General features: G+C 40.6%; 1 protein-coding gene across 1 annotated transcript in view; it reads right to left on the bottom strand.

Moving 5' to 3' along the window:
• Positions 1-4,043: 4,043 nt before the first annotated feature.
• Positions 4,044-16,175, bottom strand: part of LOC139206724 (teneurin-3) — a 120,477-nt gene continuing 108,345 nt past the window's right edge. Inside the window, exons 24-30 of the mRNA XM_070836289.1 lie at positions 12,391-13,274; positions 11,092-11,267; positions 10,430-10,665; positions 9,370-9,666; positions 5,880-7,491; positions 5,404-5,534; positions 4,044-4,796 (exon numbers count right to left, since the gene is read on the bottom strand). Coding sequence (XP_070692390.1) covers positions 4,044-4,796; positions 5,404-5,534; positions 5,880-7,491; positions 9,370-9,666; positions 10,430-10,665; positions 11,092-11,267; positions 12,391-13,274 — 4,089 coding nt within the window. The remainder of the gene's footprint in view (positions 4,797-5,403; positions 5,535-5,879; positions 7,492-9,369; positions 9,667-10,429; positions 10,666-11,091; positions 11,268-12,390; positions 13,275-16,175) is intronic.

Below are 16,175 nucleotides of genomic sequence, written 5' to 3'. Positions count from 1 at the left end.
TTTTTAATTTATTTTCGCTTTATTGTCTCCTATCATTTGAGTCTTAGAGAAATGTTGTTTCCCTCCTCTAAAATCATAGGTTTACCTCTCACACGGTCACATTCATAGTGTATATATTCTGAAATCCTGCAAAGAAATACCAAAAATGATGTGATGGAATTTTGTTTTTCTCCCACATACTTTCAAATCTAATTTATCTCTACAGGTCCACAAGTTGTCAGCTGAAGGTAAGCAAAACCAATAATGAACACCAACATCCTGTGCGAATGTGAAAATCTAATAACACTGGTTGGCAGAAACAGCAGGCCTGGTAAAATTCACAGAGGGACGTCAACACTGAGATGAGTCTTACAAAACATACAGAATATTTGTTCGAACGTGCAGCATCAGAGGAGGGGAGTGTCGAGTTGAAATTAAAATGTGTGATGCCTTTGGAGAAGCAAGCAGCTACAGACTTTTTACATACTAAAGCTCATTAGAGGGCTCAATCTGCTGCCTGCTTCTATGTGTGTCCATAATGATCTAATCAGCACAGTTGATGCGGCTGATCACACGTTTCTGATATCGTTTGTAATATAACGTCACTGATTGCTCTACGTCATGATATTAACGGTTGTGTTGTTGGATTATTATAGTATAACACACATATTTTTACGTCTTATTTGTTTTATTATTCTTGTAGTACAACTATAGTTATACTATGTTGTTGTGCTGTAGATGGTAGTATAATAATATTATATATAATATATAATATTTTTACATGTTATATTTGTGCTGCACTCCTCTTGTTATACTGTGTGTTGTTGTATAATGCACAGGTTTGTTTGTTTTTTTACATATTTTTCATATTATAGTTTCTATGCTTCGATGCATTTCTTTTCTAGAATGGGAGAAACTTAAATGTGACCCAATTCCCCTTCTGAAAATGCTTTCAAAAAAATTCAAAGCTCGAGCCTGAGCTTCACCCTGAAATCCCTCTCCATAAGACTAGAACCTGCTCATACGCAAAATTTATAGTTATACATACTTGTTTCACTTCAAAGAGCCATTTTGACATAAAGCCACTGCGCAGCGCAAAGTCAGAATCAACCCCCAAAATAAATCCAAGCTGTGTCAAACCCGTGCATCATATATGATGTATAACGTCCTTGTTAGTGCTTGATGTTTGATTGTGCCTCCAAGATGGATTGCAAAATCATTTCATGTTTGGTAGTGTGATTTCATATGGCTACCTTTTGTGTTACGTGCATAAAATGAATCAGTGCTCTGATGTGGTTATTGCACGATGCTTTTGGGTCTTTGATGTTCTTGCAATGTCGTGCCATCTCTTTTATATAAGCCTTTGAAGTAGGTCTAGTTACGCTGCGCACTGATGTGCTGCACTGTTGCTTTGGCGGTGCCTACTGTGGTCACAGTGTGATACTGCAGCAGTACTGCAGATCATTTTAATATTAGTGGTTTATCTATTCCATTTGATGTCTGTTTAAATTAACCTGGAGTTTCCAAAAGTGATTCTTCTGCTCTTTTCCCACCAACATCTGCCACACTAATCATTAGAATTCGACTGAACTATTTGAAGTTGAAGTGTGTTCTGACCTCCCTGAAAGTGGAGCGATGGCTGCTGTTATATTAAGTGTCCTGCTACATGATATGTAGATAAAGTCAGCTGGATGACTTTCTGAACTATGCACTTTGTACCACTAGGGAGCATCAGAGGACTTTTAAGAGAATCAAAGATTTGAATGCTTTTTATTTGGCAGAGCTGAGTTAGTATTTGAAGATTTTTCTGCAGGGTTTGGGCAGGGATTGAAACTCTTTGAATAGATATATCAAAACAAATGGGGGTTCGTATAAGTTCACTGTAATTTCAGTGTGAAGGAACAATAGACAATGGCTCACAGGGGAACTTTTAATAAGACATTTCATTATAGGTTGGTGGTGAAGGGGGGTGGTATACCCTAAGGGAGTCTGATGAGAACGTTGAATGTTGCTCAGCTCTAAATTTGAAGTGCATGCCTTCAAAGAGTTGTAACTGTGTTGAGCTTTATATGTCATAAAACATTTTTAAGTTTCTGAAACCACATACAGAATCTGTGAGATGCTGGAGCAGCCAAGAGAGGGTCAAAAACAACAGCATAAAACAACCTTTGAGCAAAGAATATTCTGCTCCCATTCGGTTTAGAATGCTGTTTGAAGTTAACCATGAAAAAGAAATCTCTTTCATATGAATGGACTGTTTTCAGAATTATTTTCTATCATCAGAACTCCTCTGTTCTTTGATGAGTAACTTTTAACATGAGCGTGGGAAAGCTGATCACAACCCTCATTTAAAAAAAAAAAAATTAGCCCTCAAAGGTTCACACATTGGCTGATACCTAAACTCCTTTTTGATTTTGATACTGGTTAGTTACACTTGTTCAATTTCTTCAGCTGCAATTAACACAGTTCAGAACAGCTTCAAGCAGCTAACTTAAAATTAATGCTGCATTTGTCTTCTTTGGCTTTGTAGCTCATAAGATGCATTTTTAATCATTAATGTAATTTGTGATGTTGGCATTTGTCTGAATTAGCCATGCATACATAAGTATATGGGTATATGGGACTTTAGGCATCAATAACATCCAAATCAGTGTCTAAGTAACCCATCACTAATATCCTCTCACGTCTAATTCATTTTAAAGCTGAACAGTTGAGTTTCGAGATGACATCAAAAAAGGCAGAACTTTTTTTCTTAAAAAAACAACACACCGAAAAGAACCCCAATATGATTTTAATCCATGAGTGCATTTAACATTCAAAAAAATTAGACCTACTGAGAACATGGATGTGATCTATATTTGGATCCACTGTAACCTTGTTTATGTGAGATGGGTTCATGAAATATTTGTGTTGATGAAATATTCATTGGACAGGAAGCCAGGTCAAAAGGCATTATGTCCAATAAACATTAAATTTAGTGGAAATAATAGTTGACTGCATGTTATAGATACATCACCACTCGTAAATACTTGTCACTACATGCACAGGTTTCTGTTAATTACTTAAACAGAGCATTGTGAAATAGCTCAATTAGCAATATTAGGAGGAGCCTAACTTAAAGAACTTAAAGAAAGGGGAAAAAAAAAAAGAAATGCATATCTGAAAAATCAAAGAAAAAAAATCAAAATCAGCGGGACTTTATTTGTCATGTATAAACACAACATAAATTACTGTTAATGACTAATACAGACATTTACTCAGTTTCTTAAAAAAACGACAGAAAACTCTTGCATAATTTACAAAACATGGTGTCCCTGTGCTCTCCAAGACACATCAGTGCCTCCCCCCCCCCCAACAGAGTTCTTCATACCTTTACTGTACTTTTTTCACAATGAATATTGGGTATTTAAACATGGAAACTTTCTTTTTTTTTTAAAATTATTTTAAAAACATCTCAAAGAGAATCAGACATTTTGATCTTTACAGTGCTAAATCTGGTATACATAGTGGTTGTTTGGTGAGGATATCTCTAACGTCAGAAGTCTCTGATTTTAAAAACACACATTTGCTCAAGGACACTGCTTGCTCTCGGAGTGTGAACTCTCGAGCTCGATACTTCTAAAGAAGTGCAGATATGCATAATGTAAACATTTCCTTCGCTCTTAATACTTTCTGTCGAGCTAGACTTTTCTCGATGGAAACCAAAAAAAACAAAAACAAACATAAAACACCTAAATTAGCTCACTGTTTCCCCAAAGAGACCACTATTCCTCTGCTCCAGAGTCCAGAGTCCAAAAGGCTTGTGCAACAGAGGAACTGACCTGTAATTGCCATGTTAAGGCTTGGTGTAGTTATACATTTACTCTGTAGTCCTAGGTCACAATGCACAGCATTGCTTTTGACCCCTTGGTTTTTGTTTTTCTTTTCTTTTCTTTTCTTACAAAAAACACATTGACACTCAGGGTACATAACAGCAACATTTGATTGCAGTTGCTTTTCATTTTGTCCACAAGTGTGTCTCCACCAAAACTAAGTCTCTTTGGCAGAAAATGCACCTCGTATTGTTACCTTTTTCCAATTTCACTTTGCCGAAGAAAGTGAATGTTATTCGAGCTGTCTGCTAATTCTGGGTACTGCTCGATGGAGAGCACATAGTACCCATCATACCCCAAAACCTTTCCACTACTCAGAAGCTGCCTCTTCTCTCCTTCTGTCCAGGGGCGGACCCCCTCCTCGCCATCTCGCACTCGCTGCTGTTCTCGCGCCCACGCGCCGGCAAGAGCACGCTGGCGAGCAAGCTCAACGACCCGTGCTTTCTCCTCGTCCACTGTGGATCCATAGCGGATGTGAAGAGCTAGGGCACCAGCACGAATCTCCACGTCTGCAAAACGCCGAGTCCGACTATCCATGACTGTGGTGGACTGGGAAACGGTCACATTGACGCCATTCTCAAGAGTCTTGTGTCCACTGGTGAGGTGCAATGCAGCGAGGTCGGCATCTGGAAGGCCTGGCTTGACAAAGTAGTGTGTATCCCGACCCTCTATAGTGAAGTGGAGGTCTTCCAAATAGAAAGCGTTGTTGAGGATTGTTGCAACCTTGATACAGTCCTCGCTGGCCACGTTGAGTGTGTGAGTGTGAACACTGCCCTTGTAGATGGCAAACATAACGGCTCTTCCGATGGGAGACATTGCTGCTGAGAACCACAGCCAGGACTTTTCACCTCTGCGACCTCGAGTGAGATGGACCTCTGGCAGCCGCTCGAATGACAAGAGAGAATGCGCTTGTCTGGTTACTTCCTGCTGGACCCCAGAGATAGACTGTAGGAAGAGTGCAGTGAAACGTTAACGCCTGAACATGGCAGAACCTGACTCTCCAGGCCATTTAGAACCAGCTACAGCTCTGCTTCAGAGACTTTTTCATCCCTGTCTAAGATAATGGTGTTTTCAAGCTGTGTTCTCAAGCCAAAAGTAGATAAATCCCTCGTGACAATTTTACAGCAACACTTTTTGTGTGATGGCCTTAAACCAAAGAATCATAAATAGCTTCAAATGATTGTTTTAAAAGGACCGACACCAAAATATTACATATAAAGTCAAGCAGTGTTAAAATGTGTTCAACTGGTAGGTGAAACAACAAGACAGAGGAAAGTACACTTTGTGCTTATTATGGGTATTATTATGCAAATATAGCCCAATTAAAATTGATACTCTATGAAATACATAGCAATGTAATTAAGCAGTGGCAGCTTCAAAATACTTATATAAAAGAAAAACAATGGCAAACAAAGTAATTTTTAGTTGTCTGTCTGATCCCCTACACTTTCAAAGACCATACTGTCTGTTAGCTGGAGGAGTATAATAGTTACTTTTTATCTGTTCTGTTTATCTTTGCTCAGCATGCATTAGAGATATTCATTTAACCCACCGGCAGATCATCCCAGCGCTGACTCTTCGTCAGTTCATAGGATGGCATGCTTAAATCAAACTTTGGGACTGGAAACCCAGGAATGGTGTTGTGGAGATGAAAGCCGAAGGTTACAAGCCAGCTGTTCACATCTGTGGAAGAAAAAGAAAATAAATACAGAAAGTTTGAAGTTAGAACATGAGTGCCTTTGTACTGTACTATACAAAAACATTAGAATACATTTATACTGTATATTTAGACCCCCAAAGTGCAGGCTTTAACACTTTTAATGCTTGCAAGTTAAATTGTAAAGTAAATGCTGATTACAAAAGAAACAAAATACAATATTAATGAATTGCATATACAAAATGCATTAGTACAGCAACTAATAACCCTAAATTTAATAACGTCAATGATGATAATAAAAATAATCATTAGTTGCAGCCTCTATAATCATCATCAGAAGTACTAGCAGCTCCAACTGCGATATCTCTTACCTGCAACATATTCTCTCACTTCATGGACTTTGCTGATGGGGTTGTTATTTCTAAACATATATAAATTAAAAGGAGCTGGCTCTTTGCCAACTTGTTTCCAAGTAGAGACATCTGGAACAGTCCACCTTCCAGACATTATATCGTAGTCCTGCTCTCCGAAGTGCAGCAGTTTGGTCAGGGGATCATACAGTCCTCCATGAAACCCGAGCACGAGCTGGAAGTCTGGGTTCGAGTCGAAGTAGACCTCACCATATGCTGTGTACTGGAGCTGCTTGACCAGGAGGCCGTTGCTGGTGAAGACAGCCAAAGGTGTGCCTGTGTTATCACAAGCGATGTAGAACTCCTCTCCACTGCTGATCTCCATAGCAAACAGATGGCCTTGGAGGTCATAGTAGAGCGAGGTGATCTCTGAACTGGAGTGGTTGTACACATGTGTAATCCTGGCTGGGTAGCTCAGGTCTGCGTAGAAGTATTGCAGATGTTGGCCCAAACTTGTCTTGGTGGACACTCTGCGTCCGAGCCCATCATAGCGGTACTGAATCGTCCAGCCGCTGCTCTTGCTGTAGACCCGCACCAAAAGTCCTTTGGAGTTGTACTCAAAGATTTCTGCCCCCCTCTGACGGAGGAAACCATCTTCATCCATTCTGTATTGAATATCTCCAAGGCGGGTGATGCGGTCTCTCAAGTCATAGCGTAGAGGAAGGAGTCTGGCACTGTTTCCTGCATTCAGCAGGTGCAGATTTCCATTAAGGTCATAGGTGTAGCGCCACATCACCTTGTCATTCAGGTACACAGTCTGGAGCTGGCCATCCACGTCATATTCATAACTGTACTTGGTGGTGTTGGCAAAGGGGCCGATCTTGATCTCTCGCTTGGTGACTCGGCCCACGTCGTCATACTGGAAAGTGATCCAGTACATGAGGGAGCGGAATATCTCATACTGGATCTCCTTGATGCGTCCATGGGCATCGAAGTGCTTGGTGTAGGTCATGACTGCAGTGGATATGATCTGATTGATATCATAGTAGATTACCCCAAACTTCCCAAACTGTTCAACCTTTCCTGAGATGTCATCAAACTGGTAAAGATCGATGGGCAGCGGTGTTTCATTGATGACGCCTTGCACGCTGGTCACTCGCAGGCTGCTGTCATAGGTGTAATCAAAGCGTGCATTGACCATGCCATCCTCACTGAAGCGGAAGATTTGCCGATCCACCAGTGGACCCACTTGGCGATAACGGATGGAGCAGATGAAACCTTCATTCTGCAGGTTGACAGTCTTCAGCACACCTGCTGTCTCGTCGTAGGTGAAGCTGACTCTCGTGCTGTCATACAGGATCTCTGACAGTTTGTTTTGCCGGCGGTATCTGTACAGGACCCTACGGCCTGTACCAAGGTGAGCTACTCTCAGTAGGAGGCCATCTTCACTGTAGTCGACAGCCACCGAGGCGTTACTCTCTGGGGGGTGGTAAAGGTTCCTGTAGTAGCCCACTGAGCGGATGGTCTGCATGGTGTAGCGAGCTACGCTTGGCATTGTGACAGCAGAAAGCCGGTCCAGAGAGTCAAAATCAAATATGTACTGCCGTTGACTGTGAAGCAGGAGAACCATGGACTAGAGGGAAAAGAGCAAAATAGCAAATGTTTTCACGAGTTGCATAATATTTATACATAATATATGTATAATTCCAGGCGGGTTGAGTGCAGGCAGAGTTAGTGGAAATTTCCTGTTTGAGAAAAGGAGAAATAGGGAATATGAAAAATGCACAAGGTAGAATTAACCGTCACAACTGTGAAACAGCAGCCACCAGCTGTGCTGCCCATTGTCTAATGTGTTACTGCAGAATATACAGCTTTAAGTTCCACATTAGCACATGTACTGTGAAAATGAGACACTCATGTTAAATACTGAATAGAGCTTCTGTCAAGAGCATTTACTATGTTATTACCCAAAGAAACTAGTTAAATGAATTTACAGTATGTATGCGGTTTGAAGTGCGGTCTGTCTTCTAAAAGTTTACCACCCTTTCCGTTAAAATGTCAGGCCCAGTCATCCGTTGCCACATTGAGGTTCCCTGTGCTCCCTGAGCTCTCCGTGTTCCTTATGTCAGAGTGTTGACATGGCCTCTCCAGGTCACGCAACGAAAGGATGTGGCCAGGAGTGGCTGAGGAAATCTCTGCATGTTTTTATAGCGGAGCATCTCTGTGCAATTGCAAGAACACTCCATAAAAACAACTGAGGGATATTTTTGTGGACGAGATGGATAGAGCGATCCAGTGGAAGAGTGATTTTTTTGCTGTCTGACATGATGTACTGTAATAGCATAATGTAAAGACCTGTCACTGTTTATGAGTTATTTAGAAGATTCCTAGAATTAAAATTTTCTGTAGTATGTGTGCCACAATATACCGTCCCAGATGTACTAGGAATTCACTAGAAATACTTTGAAGACCTGAAGACTACCTGAAACCTACAAACCCAAACAAATCCAGTAACTATTTCCCCTCTGCATATTTTTTGCAATGGTGGTCAGAGTAGGACATATTTAACAACTGGGTAAATACACTTGTTAAATATGTGAAAATTGTGCTCTTGCAGGATTTCATTTAATCAGCCAGTTTGTTATCTCTGTATTTACTCAGTCTTCCCATTTGTATTACTCTCTGGCGGCTAGGACTGAAAAAAATCAATGAAAACAATTATTAGATGTGGTGTGTCCAGTCTTTGAATAAATAAATAAATAAATAAACGGCTGAAACTGACATTTGTTTTTGTTTTTTTATCTATAACCAACAGAACCTTGAACAATATTAAACATAAAACTAAGCTTAAAGCTTTTCATCCTCAGTCCCTTTTGCAGGTCACACTGAGAACACACACACACAGTAAAAGAACCGCACTAAACAAGCAGGACAGCACACATGATACAAAATAACATGCAGGAGCACATAACACAATAAGTCTGCTGGTCTGTCCCCAGCTGGACTGCCCCCTGAGTGATTTACAGACTAGACCGTTCTGGTGCACAGGCACTGTATGCTATATACGGCTGCCAATGGTTTTTGAGTCAATTAAGCAGGCGAAGCTGAGGATAGTTCATTCAGTGCTACCTATCACAAATATTTTAGAACAAGAAATATGTTACTAATGCAGAGAAGGTCATCAGTCCCACTGTCCGAGCCATTTGGGGACCTTATATCCTTAGTTAACACTGACCTACTGCAGGAAAGTCGCTGGATGAACCTGGTTATATTGTAAGCTTTAAAACAATGCTCATCAGTCTGCAATGAGTGTGCAATGATTGCTGTGTCTGCTAAGTACCTCTGTAAGAAGCAGAATTATGTACATGGAGCCTGTGATTATTGCAAAATAAGCCTCTTCAGGGTGACCTGAGCTACATGCCAGGGTCTCTATTCACCCTGTAGTCATAATGACAAGCCTGCTTTACAGCATACTTTACATATTGCTTCCTCTTGTCAGTTATTGTCTTACCTGCTCCAGGTAGGTGTAACTCCATATCTTCCCATCAGCGAACACCCTGGATATCAAGCGGCCTTGACTATCATACTCGAGTCTCTCAGTGGTGGGACCTCTCTGCAGGGCACTGATTTGCCCACTGCTAGTGCGGCTCACATTCACCGGCAGTAGCTTACTGCTGGGCACCCAGAGCACTGGGTGTCCTGCTGTGTCATATATAATCTTTAAGAGGAACTTCCTGTGGTCATCATAAATCTTCTCTGTCCTCAGGGTGCGATCATAATCGACAGAAAGAATGTTTCGTCCATTTACCTGTGGGAAGATGTGATTTAAGAACATGTTAGGGGGGAAAAAAAATACTATTACTACGCAGCACTTTAAAATATATACAACCAACGTACATTAATTATACACCAGTATTCTTTATTCAGATCCCCATTAGCTTCTGCTCCTGTGTTTCCCAGTTGTAGACTATCATGAAGAAGTTCTTGGTTTTGATGTCACTGTTCTTTGTCTGTATGGCTCTTAAGAATGTATTCACAAGGATTTTCACTACAGTTGTCACAGAGATTAACACCCCCTTCACGGGGCTCATTAAACTGAGAGACACTTTGGCGATTGTTCAGGTACACTTAAATCACAACCTCCTAAATTTAGTGGAGACAAAAATTACTCGGAGGCAAAGTAACCACCCAACTTAGGTTCATGAAGCACTGTAAATCATAAATCTGAGAGTCAGATTCTAAGGAGGAATGAGAAGTGGTGGACTTACAGTACTAGAATATTGATAAACCTCAATATCAGGAACTAAATGTTAATGTGACTCTTAAATTTCAATGGAAAGAAAGAACTGCGAAAATATTTTTTTAAGGTTATGATAAGGACACAGACACAGCAACTGACATGAAATGAAATATGTCTTTTTTTTGGACAGGTGACATTGGTCCCTGTCATAGTCTTCCCACCAATGGGGTGAGCAAGGCCACAGGAAACACCCACTTATATGTGCCTGGGACGCTGACCAGTGTGCATGTAGGAAGAGAGAAGAAGAAAAAAAAATAAAAATCAAACATACCCTAAGTTTGCGTCCAAACACGATAACTTTCCCTCTGGCTTGTTCTTTGCGGAAGCGCCACTCAACCAAGTTTTGCCCACTCTCCCCTGGCAAGCTCATGTTGCGTCTGGCTACAGTTGGGTTGGCAGCGCCTGCCAGGATGTGCGGCTCTGTCTGGTAGTGGGTGTCCATCCCGTTGGCATAGGTAATCCTCAGCGAGTTGTCAAAGCCCACTTGATAACTACTTCTACATTGGTCTAGTCATGGTAAACAAAAAGTGAACAGAAAAGTGCAACTTAGAACAAAAGGATTAAGTAATTACACACAGGAATGAATATAATTGACAGTCTCCTGAGGTAATTATTGGTTGTACTTTATTCTGATTTATGTCCTTGCTATTTCAAATGAAAAGAATGAACATGAATGATTTGCTGAAACAACCGAACCATCTGGCTCTAGCAGAGAGTAGAAACCATTTAGATACAAGGTTGCTGCGTCTCTCTGACACCCCAAACCTGCACACTGAGAGAGTAATCATTTACACTGTCGTCTGTCAGACCCTCTGAGCTGTAATGATACACGACTTAAGCTTACTCAACATTGCCCCGGCGACCTGAAACAATGACAAATAACCGCTTGCGAAATAGCTGTCTTAGTCGAGAGGATGAGCGCAGCGGCCTTACCCTGAGCCAGACTGTAGAAGGCACGAATGGTTGAGGTATTTGTGGTGATGCTGATTTCCTCCTCCGTCATGGAGCTCTCAATGTCGACGGTCAAAGCGCTGTATATGTCTGTGTACAGGTTATTCACCATTCCAGTTGGAAATGTCACATTCATTAGTCGTCCTTCACTGTCGTAGCTGTTCGACAAAAAGAACATCAGATGACAAAACGTTGATATGTATGAGATCTCTCGGTGACACGGTGCATTCAATTATCAGCTCTTTTGTACTTGTTGAGTAAAGCCATCAACTTTATTGTAATTAAAATGTCACTTTTTTTTTTTCTACGTTCAATTTCCAGAGCATAAGTGAGGATGTGTCTGTATCGACCAAAGGCACAATCCAAATATTTGATATGAGGGAATGACACTATCTGTTTTATATGAATCAACTCAATTATTTGGATGATTGATGTGTCACAATCTCAACTGAATGCTTTGCTTTTTTTGTAATAGTGAGGATATCATTCATGGCATAATGTGGCATGACAGCGAATTACACTAGGGTAAATGATTAAATCACACAGGCCATGCTACCAAAATAAAGTGCTGTTATAAAAGAGCATCCAGCCGGCTTATTATAATGAAATATAAGCAGGAGTTTGGCCACTTTGTTCTACTTTACTTTTTTAAATGTATGTCAAAACATCGTCCTCTTGTAACGTGTCTGTTCGGCTCTTCTGCCAAATACATTTTTGAACACTTAATACACACAGTTTAGTCAAGTAAAAAATAAGAAAAAGTAGCATACTTTATGGATATTGAGTTATTATAGTCAAACTAGGCTATTTTACAGATCTGAGGCAAATTTTATAATTAGGTTTCAATTAATTGTGCACCCTAAAGCAATTTGCAGGTAAGTACTGTTACCAATTATAGAGTAAACTTGTACTGAGCTGTGAGACAAGAAAGAACAGACGCACATGCAAGTACACACATTGCAAACACTCCTGTCTTTGTACCTCATGACTAGAGGTTTTAAAAAGGAATTTAAATATTAGTGTCAATAGTGCCTCCTCATCCATGAGAAGCAGGGAAACCTTTTTAATTCCTCAACACAAATTATATAAACAAATGCACTTTGCATTCTGGCAGATAATTTTACATAAGTATGCACAAAGAGGGAGGTGTGTTTTAATTTGTACCATGGGCAGGTTCCAGATGCTGAAAGCCCCAATCCACTGCAACCTAAATCAGTCTCACTTTGGCAAGTGATGAAAAGATTTCCACAGAATGAGCGTGCCAATCTCCATTATACTTACTCATAAAAAGTTGTCCAGCCAATCTCTGACGTCTTTGTAGCCAGCAGGCCGTTGTTACCATGGTAAGTAAGGAGCACCAACTCCATGCCTTGTGCTGTTAGTGTTTTCAGTCCGCCATTGGTGCCCATGGTCAGCCAGATCACTTGGTTGTCAGGGGCGACGATACGCACGGGAGTACGGTTAGGATCTCTACGGATTCTCAAAGTGTTGCCACTGCTGTCAGTCACAGCCGTGATGTCATTCTCCGTACTATAGCTGAACGTATATTTCAAGTCCCCCGTGAGCAGGCTTGCAGTGTGCTGGTGGGTGCCGTTGCTGTCAAACATATACAGCTCCTGGGCATCGGGGGAAGCAACCTCATATGTGCCGGCACTGGAAGTCAAAGTTGGCCCATTTCTGGAGATGGCCCGGATGCGGATGTTTCCCAGGTCTGCCACATACAGGGTTCCATCTGGAGCTGCCACTAAAGAAGATGGAGCATTGAGCCTTGCATCTTTGGCATAGCCGTCCCCTGTCTGGTAACAGTCGCAGTTGGCATCGTTCTTGCAATCACAGTCGGAGGGAGCCCCAGCCAAATGCGTTATCTCACCATCCACAGAAACCCTTCGGATCCTGCTCATCTTTCTCTCATCTGTCTCCGCTATGTAGATGTCCCCATGGTATGATATGGAAATGGAAACAGCAGATTCAAGAGGGGTTAACTGCGCCCTCTGACCACCGGCCACGCCGCGCTCCAGTCCAGCCAATGGGCAGTGAATAGGTCGGCCAGCTGCAATGCTCACTTGACCGTTCTCTGTGATGCGCAGCACAATATTGTTGTCCAGGACATACAGCGAGTTGTCCATGGGGCTAATTGCTAGATCGGTCGGCCACTCCAGAATCACCTGCAATACAGAATACCATTAGATTATTGTCTTTTTTTTTTCTCACAAGATCAACGATATACATTTGAAATAAGAGGCCGCAGCTCCTTACTCAAAGTAATCATGACCCATACTTGATTTAAATGAATTAATATCCATTTCTGATTAGTGAAATGCAGCAGTAACTTAAGCATAAACTCAGTTCAGGGGCTCACGAACAATAAAGCACCTTCCAAATTTTCATGCAGGGATTGTCTATAAAACAATGTAGGGATGTTGTAACATTCTTTATACAGTAGGCGAAATATATTGAGTTAATGAATAAGACATTGGCTGGTGCAGGAATAAAATGTGACATTTTAGTTACAGAGTAGTCTCTCATACCCATTATTCTAGTTTGTCTAACTTAGAATATATAATTTCAGTATGCCTGAAGGAAAAAATAAAAAATATTTCTTATACCTTTTGGGTATAAGATCAGCTCTTATCTTCATGTGCTAGTGCTGCGGATATATGATTTTAAAGGATAATTGGCCACGGTGACCGTTAAGGTCATTTTCCATTATGCCTACTCTCCCTTTTTTAAAAAACAACAAGTTTTATCAGGCTGCTACTGAGCTTTCAAATTAAGTGAAACTCAGAGTTTTATCCCCAGTGTGACTAGAGCATGGCTGCCAAAATCGCTCTGAGCATGCACCTCATACCCTCCTGCAACCATTTGTGCTTTACTAACTGGTACTGAAAACTGAGAGAATCCCCCCCACCCCCACCCCCCCACTGGGTAATCAATTAAGTATATCAGATTAAGTCAAAATTATGTAAAGCATATTTCTCACATCAGTATTAACTGCATCCTGGAAAAGTAACAAGTAGATATTACAATCCAAAGCCTTAAGCCTGGCCAACCATTACAGTCTGCTTGTCAGAAATGTGTCAGTGAATAAAAAGCTTATTTGTAACAGCGCGAATGCCAGGCCTGGACTTCAAATACATAACTGTGTCATTAAAACTGTCAAAACCCTCTGAATTGTGCTTTTCCACAGGGTGATTATTAATAAAACACACTGCCTTTAAGGTTGCCACTAGTTAAACTGCGCTGAGCCAATTCTCTGGCTGGGATCATGCCTGAGGATCATACCGTCTCGCCAAAACCCCATCTTTATTGGCTCAAACCAAATGACTTGGTTAATTAGCAAAAAGTGACATGCTTAATCCTTTGTCTTCATGCTCTCTTATGGTCTTCCCCTTCATGTTCACCACCCACATACACACACACAGATTGCTTTCTCTTGTTTACATTAAAAGTGTTCTTATGATGCCAATAACAGCCTTGAGTTTTCTCCCTAGCTCTTCCTTCAGTTAATGCATTTCCATTCTTATCTAACCTCTCAATAGGATATCATTTGTGATATCAGCTGTCAGAGTCCTTTGGTTTTTGAATGTTGCAGTCCTTCCTATCTACTTTTGAAGTGTTTTGTTTGTAGTCTTGTAGTCTCATTTTGTAAGTCGATCTGCATTAGAACGCCAGAAATCTAATTAAAATGTAAATTGCTTAGTTAAAAAAACAAACATGTGTCTAGTGCACACATGTCGGAGGAGGGAGAACCGGATTCTTCTGCAGTTTTGTTCTCGAACAGCCAATTCACTAAAGAATTCACTTCACGGGATATAGATGCTGTGAACACATCCATTCATTTTTATACGATAAAAGCCTTTTTGGTTTTTATTTTTCTTCATTATTCATCTTAAGTCAGATCTGAAAAATCCAAAGGAGTGAAATGAGGTAGGATATCAATGTTTTAGTGCAGGGAGCTGCTTTTCTACCTTGGAGCTAGTGTCATGGTTTTGTAATGCTGTGACCTATTGTGTAGGGACAGGGCACTGCTTTTATGTCACCTCATTCACAGGTAGATGGTAAATTCTGTTGGACAAAGCCAGCCATCGACATGTGCTGCAGAGGAAAAGGTTTTATGTGCTGCAAGCTGCCTACCGGGCACTGGCACCTTCATTATCATGTGTGGTGTAAGTGTCCTCAATCCTGAGTATTTCTATTGAACACTAAACACTAATTCAGCTCCAGCCACATCAAAACAAGCCCCCCAAACTGAGTAATTATTCTTCCCTCCATATCATCTGCCGTGACCTGAAAACTCATCTCTTCAATAAACACTTTATGTCTCCACTTCCTGCCTAAATCACATCACAGAAACTCGGCACGTATTTCCCTCCTGCACTTTCAGAGAAAATGTGCTGCTCTTGTAAAATTCATAGCAAAAAAGGAAAAAAAAAAACCATTTTCTTCATCTCTGTTGTTTCTTCACCAAGCACCTTATAATATTGATGCTCTAGGTATTGGAACTTAATTGGAACAAAATATACTCTATGTTTCTCTGGATGATATCTGCCAGTTAAATGTTTATTTTATATGTAACATTTACTTAAAACAAGATCATTTTAATCCCAATGAGGATTTCTTGGTTAAGCTTGTCCTGGCTAAGACAGGCACCACTCACAATGTTACAGACTAGCATCATAAAGCAGATACAAATAGAAAGACAGAAAATATTCTACAAGATCAGAATCTACCAAAAATGAGATTATAAAACCATAAATAAAACTATAAGGCGAATTTAATTGGTTGCATCCTTGAAACAAACTGAGGAGGCACTTTAAAAACAACCTCAGGCCATCAAACATTACTATCAAATAATAAATGAGTTACACTAAAACATCCTAATTCTAATATTCTCCCATGTTGCAGCCAAGAGTGAGTGAGTTTTTGCAGCAATCATTTAAATTCACAGAAACCATTTTTCTCAATTTTAAATTTAATTGCAGAACGTTCCAAAAAGAGGGAGCAGCATGCAAAAAAAGCCCTTTTCCATAGTTCATTAGAGTTTGGGAATATAGACTGCGAGGTAA

The sequence above is a fragment of the Pempheris klunzingeri genome, chromosome 9 (genome assembly GCF_042242105.1).
Source record: "Pempheris klunzingeri isolate RE-2024b chromosome 9, fPemKlu1.hap1, whole genome shotgun sequence".
Classification (NCBI taxonomy): Eukaryota; Metazoa; Chordata; class Actinopteri; order Acropomatiformes; family Pempheridae; genus Pempheris; species Pempheris klunzingeri.
Note: the sequence above shows the minus strand (reverse complement) of the source record. Positions and strands in the feature narration are given on the sequence as shown.